The 6,320-nt window shown below is 37.3% G+C and overlaps 1 protein-coding gene across 6 annotated transcripts in view; it reads left to right on the forward strand.

Moving 5' to 3' along the window:
• The window catches only part of OTUD4 (OTU deubiquitinase 4), a 42,088-nt gene that overhangs the window by 23,177 nt on the left and 12,591 nt on the right, over window positions 1-6,320 (forward strand). For 5 of the 6 annotated variants that reach the window (XM_032855605.1, XM_032855601.1, XM_032855599.1 and 2 more), the window contains exons 11-13: window positions 2,619-2,716; window positions 3,735-3,838; window positions 3,951-4,137. In XM_032855605.1, coding sequence (XP_032711496.1) covers window positions 2,619-2,716; window positions 3,735-3,838; window positions 3,951-4,137 — 389 coding nt within the window. The remainder of the gene's footprint in view (window positions 1-2,618; window positions 2,717-3,734; window positions 3,839-3,950; window positions 4,138-6,320) is intronic. The other variant, XM_032855600.1, reaches the window with a different exon arrangement.

The following is a 6,320-nucleotide window of genomic DNA, read 5'->3' on the forward strand; positions in this document are numbered from 1 at the left end:
AAGCCATGGCGTCCCATCATGTGATATTTAAGTACAATGTCAGTCTTTGAAAAACTTGTTTGAAAGAAGTAACAATAACATAGTAGATTTTTAGATATTTTCATTACAGTTGGCAGATTGCTGAAATTGATTCAGACTTGACATTATAGGCCAGTTTGTTTTATGAAAGTCATCCTAGAAGATTTTGATGGGTACATAATGGTTTTCTGTTGGATTGAGAAAGAGTGAATAGTAATGAAGGGAGTTTTTTGTTTTTTTTTTAAGATTTTATTTATTTATTTGACAGAGATCATAAGTAGGCAGAGAGAGAAGAAGGGAAGCAGGCTCCCTGCTGAGCAGAGAGCCCAATGCGGGACTCGATCCCAGGACCCTGAGATCATGACCTGAGCCGAAGGCAGCGGCTTAACCCACTGAGCCACCCAGGCGCCCCTAATGAAGGGAATTTTGCCATTCATTTTGAGTAAACTGTTGCTTTTAAGTAGCTGATTGTTGGATTAGATCACTTCTCAACTTGGAGTGATTTTGCATTCCTCACTCCCTATTTGGCAGTGTGTGTAGACAACTTTTGTTGTCACAGCACAGCCGGGGAGGTGCTATTGATATCCACTGGTTAGAGGCCAGGAATACCGCTAAACTTCCTGTAGTGCACAGGACACCCCTTCTTACCGCTAACAATGACTTGTCCAGTCTAGTGTCGATACTCCAAAGCTGGAGAAACTGGATAATTTTTAAGGTTCCCTGTTTTTTTTTTTTTTTTAAAGATTTTTATTTATTTGACAGAGATCACAGGCAGAGAAGCAGGTAGAGAGAGAGAGAGAGAGAGAGGGAAGCAGGCTCCCCGCTGAGCAGAGAGCCCGATGGGGAGCTCGATCCCAGGACCCTGAGATCATGACCCGAGCTGAAGGCAGAGGCTTTAACCCACTGAGCCACCCAGGCGCCCCATCTGTTTTTTTTTTTTTTTTAATGGAAAAATTGTCCTCTATTTCCAAAACAGAAATAATCTATGTACATAAAAATTTTATTTGGAGATAATTTTCACAAAAAATGGTTTTCATTGAGAAGTGTTGCCTTTTAAAAATTACTTTAAAATAGCCATTGACAAACATTTTTGCTTGACTTGTGCTAACACTCATTTCCTGTGTGGTAAAGTGGTTTGTGAAAAGTATCTGATTGATGAGGATTATATTAGCATCAATGATAGCCTATCTTAAGAACTTAATAAAAGTGTTCTGATTCTGAGGTATTTGAAAGGAAGGGTAGAAGAGGATATGATTTATTTATGTTCTTCCTTATGGAATTGTCAGAAATGTGCTGTAATCACAGAACAGAATTGTGGAATCTTTTGTTATAGTGATTTGGAAAACTTGGAAAAAAACAGAAGTGAATCTCGGGCTTATTAGGGCCCCCCTCCCTCTCATTCCCCCTTAACAGAGAAGATTGATTATCTTATGCTGCTGCATCACTAAAACTTGCTCATTATTTTAAGTCAAGTATGTTTCCTTTGTGGTTGCATTGCTTTTGGTAAAGTAGATGCTCTTCATAAAGTAGATGGTAAAGCAGATACTTGTTTTAATTTTTTCCTTTTTAAAGTATTTTGTTTCTGTACCTACTAGATTATCTAACTTGGGTAAAATTTAATTGATATTTTATTACAGAAACTGCTGTGACTCAAAGGTGATTTTACTCAAGCATTTAAGATGTAGTATAAACTTTTGACAGATTAACTTCAGAAAGATCTCTTTTATTGCTAGACTGTTGAAGGGAGGGAAGGCTCACTATCCTTTTGTGAGTAATGAAGAATGAAACCTCAGCTTTAGGACTAGATCTAGAAATAGGAAGTTAACTTGAAGCAGTGCTGCGTACCTTGGGCTTGTAGTGCAGTGATCAGCAAGTACCCGGTTCATTAAGTACTGTTTGACTCTAGGAAGAAACCTAAAGGCTTACTCTTGTCACAGTTTGCTGTTGGGTAATAAGAATTATGTATTAGAGAACACGTCATGGATCTAGTTTTAGGGGAAAAAAAGGTCACAGTTACTCATTTTAAAAATTGAGAAAGTGAGAAGATAATAGTAATTATAATATGAGGTTCTCTCATTTATAGAGTGGTTGCTGTGTGTTAGTGCCCTTTCTGTATATCTTATGTTCCTCATTCCATCTCCATGAGTCCTATGATGTAGGTACTATTATTAGCTCTATTTTGCATGTGAGGACACTGAAGCATGAAACAAGTAACTTGCCAAAGGTCATATTGCTGGTAAGTAGAAAAGATGGGCCTAGAATCTAGGTATGTGCAGTGCTGGCGCCCTTTGTTCGGAACTGGGGCATGCTGCCTCTCTTGTTTGGAGCCTGATAGATTGTGTTCCTGCTTCTCCATGAATTACTTATAGAAACGGTTTATAAAATTTTGGAAGTGTGAACAAAAAAAGGCTTTTTTTTATGCTAGAGGTACAGAGGTCTGGGGGGGTCAGAAAAGTATTATGTTGACCATTTTGAGCTTGGTTTTGTTTCTAACAGTATATAGTCATTTTCTCTTTAATTAAAAATAAGATAAAAATTTAAAAGGTGATCATTAATGCAAAGGAAGCAGGTGACTGATTTTTCTTTCTGCAATTGTTCAGCAGGTTAGGTTGGATCACAATGGAAAGTTTTCTAATGCAGACTTTCCAGGGATTCACTTGGAGAATGGACCCGTTTTGGTCGAAGAACTTGGAAAGAAGTATGTACAGCTCTTCAACTGAGGCATTTACTGTCTCTTCCATTTAGCCTATTGTAATCATGAGGATTTCTAAATTACCCTATGTATTTGTAAATTAACCAAAGGTATTGCCTTTGTGTAGAAAATGAATTCATTTAGATCTCTTGAAAGAGCAGTTTGAGTTCAGATTTTGTGTTTTGTGTGTTAATGCATTTTAAAAACTTGTTTTGTTGCTTAGTTTAAAATGTGCCATTCTTTGTAAAGGCAGTTTGGGAAATTGACTGTTTTGTAACTGTGAAGTGGGGAACGTAGGAGGACAGGGACCATATTCATTTCTAATTTTCACTTCGTATGACATTGCATGTAGTTCATTTTCACTAAATGTTTGTCACATGGAATAGTAAAATACTATGGTTGACTTGCTGTTACACAGTCTTTATAGCACCTTTTGTTTCAGTTGCTGCTGTCTTTGTTAGAAAAAAGGGTAGTGAGTCACACCTAAACTTTACTAGGGAAAATATCAAACATATGCAAATGTAAAGATAGTACATTGAACCCCACTGTAAGCACCACCCTGTTGCAGCAACTAACTGTGTTTGACAGTCTTTTCTAATCAGTTCTCCCTAACCCGCTTTTTAAAAAATGGGTATGGAATTGAATAAAGCAAATGCCAGACAACACATCATTTTAATAGACACTTAGCTGCTTATGTATTTCTCTAACATTATATGGACTCCTCCCTCCCTGCCTTAGCTGTAGTACCATCAGCACATCTAACAGAATTAAAGTCATTCCTTTTTTATCCAATATTTTGCTTAGATTGTGTTTAAGGCCTTTTAGTCTTCCATTTTTTTAGGTTATGCTTTTGATTTATGTCGTCTGACTTGATTAGAATTATATCTGGATTGCTAAATGCTTTGTATTTTGATTTAAGAACTAAAACTAAATTCGTTTGTAAGTTAAAAATACTCATGCAGAATACTTAAGTAGATACTCTTACTAGGAGTACTTTGTTTTTATAAATGTTTTTCTCTTGAAGACACTCCTCGAAGAACTTTAAACCACCTCCCTCTGAAAGCTGGAACACCGTATCAGGGAAGAAGATGAGAAAACCTTCCACTTCTGGACAAAATTTCCACTCTGGTTAGGATTATATCAAATTAATCTTTCTCTGGGGGAGGGATGTTGGTACTTGGGTTGGTTTGTTTGTTTTTAAATAGGAAAGTTTCGCGATTTTTTTGGCTTTTTGTCACAGACATGGATTACAGAGGGCCAAAGAATCCAAGCAAGCCAATAAAAGCTCCCTCAGCACTACCTCCTCGACTCCAGCATCCTTCAGGAGTAAGACCACATGCATTCTCTAGTCATTCTGCAGGGTCACAGTCTCAGAAACCCTCCAGTGAGCACAAAAATCTTAATAGGACACCTTCACAGATCATAAGGTAACCTTCCTGAATGCAAAGGAAATAGAAATTGAGCAGCATTTCTTTTATCTGCCATTACATGCATGCAAATAGTTACAATTTTTTGTTCATTTGTCTGTAGTATAATAAAAGTATTGTTGATAAAATACCATGTAAGGATTTTAGTTTTTTATAATTAAATGCATAATTCTTATCAAATCAAAGTAATTTTTAGGGTAAGACATCTTTAGTTTTGAGTAATTTTTTCAAATGATCTGGGAGACTTTATCCTAGCCAAGTCTATTCTTGCACTTAATAGTTTTCTGGTAGCTTGTGATTTGTTAAATGTTCCCTTTGTATATGAACTTAACCACAATGGTCCGTTGCCTTTGTTCTGATAAGTTTGGGTTGTTTGTGACATGTGCCTAATATTGAATGGGGCTACAGATTGTGTAAGTTAATGTAATCATGCATATTAGCAATCTGACTGAATATCCAAAGACAGATGAACTTTAGGATCATAATTTTCCTGTATAGTAGATTTTATTTTTTCCCTAATCTGTCTTTTTGTGGAGTAGTTTATAGCCCTTAGGGTGTGTCTTAAGTTGAGGCTGTCCTTTTCATGCAAACTTAGCCTTGTCTCTTCGTGAGCCCTCGTTGGGTACTGTGACCATTGCCTTCCCCATTCCAAGCTGCTTCTCCCCAGCTGCCTGAGCAGCTGTAGCATCAGCTTATTTGTTTGCCAAACTCTGGTCTTCAGTTCCTTTATTTCCAGCTTTTGGGCATTCCCCTTTCTTGGGAATGTTCTTAACCTTTTTCTTTTTTTCTTTTCTTTTCTTTTCTTTTTTTTTTTTTTTTTTTTTTAATTTTTATTTATTTTAGAGAGAGAGTGTGGGAGTTGGGGAAGGGCAGGGGGAGAAGGAGAAGGAGAGAATACCAAGCAAACTTCTGAGTGGGGAGCCCAATATGGGGCTTAATCTCACGACCTTGAGATCATGACCTGAGCCAAAATCAGGAGTCCTAAGCCTAACTGACTGAGCCATCCAGGTGCCTGACACATCCAGGTGTCAGTAAAGATAGTTTATACAATGAAGATCTTCAAGACAGTTGTAGCTTCCTAGGCTGTCATATGCCAAATACTGTGTTAGTTTTCTGGGGCTTTTTTAGCAAGGTACCACAGACTTGGGGCTTAAAACAGCAGAAATTTATTCTTATGGGTCTGGAGGCTAGCAGTCTGAAATCAAGTTGGCAGTAAGGCCATACTCTTTCTGAATGCTCTAGGGGCGAGTCTGTTTCCTATCTCTCCTTTGGTGTTCCCTGGCTTGTGGGTGCATCACCGTGGTCTCTGCCTCAGTCATCACATGGTGTTTTCCTTGTGTCTGTCTCTCCTAATAAAGATAGGAGTCATATTGGGTTTAGGGCCCACCCTCCCCTGATATGATCTTATCTTAACTTAAAGTCATATGCACAGGTACCAGTGGTTAGGACTTGAATATATCTCTTTGGAAAGTACACTTCAATCATAGAAACACCAGGACCCTCAAGTTCATTACACTTTTCTTTTTAGTTTAACAAACTATTAAGGATAGGAAATTATTTTGTGTTCAAAATCCAAAGAATTGAGAAGTTTGTTTATTTTGATAATTCTTCCTATCCCAATTTTCCCAATAATCTAGTTTCCTTCTGCAGAGGCATCCAGTACTCATAGATTCTTGTGTTTCCCTCCTGGGATACTTCACATATGCATGAAAATTACATATATTTTCACAAACCAACTTCCCAAAAGTTCTAATAAGAATAAATGATTAAAAATCAGTCAGAAGAAAGATGTTACCTCATTCCTGGTTAGTGATACAAATACAGTACTGAGAATTGGCCTGGGTAAAGAGTGGTCAGGGCCGTGCTTTCTTGGCATGCCCAGCAACAGTGTGCAGGGACATTCAGGGATCGTGGTGGGTTATCGTTCCTAACAGATAGAATTGGAGCCATTAATCAACTGCTTGTGGCTAAAGTCTGTTGTTTGGACATTAGACTCCCCTAACATCTGGTGGCATCTTTTTCAAATAGGCAAAGGACCTAAGAGTATTAAGTTATTTTGAATATTAACTTTGGAAACCTAAAAATATGAAGTAGATATATGAAGGTCATAGGCAGAATTAAGATTTTCCTTAAATAAAGTTCACTTTTTTTTTTTTTTTTTTTTAAGTTTTTTTTTTTTAACT

Source organism: Lontra canadensis, unplaced genomic scaffold (assembly GCF_010015895.1).
Source record: "Lontra canadensis isolate GAN:19392208 unplaced genomic scaffold, GSC_riverotter_1.0 scaffold10, whole genome shotgun sequence".
In the NCBI taxonomy this organism is placed as follows: Eukaryota; Metazoa; Chordata; class Mammalia; order Carnivora; family Mustelidae; genus Lontra; species Lontra canadensis.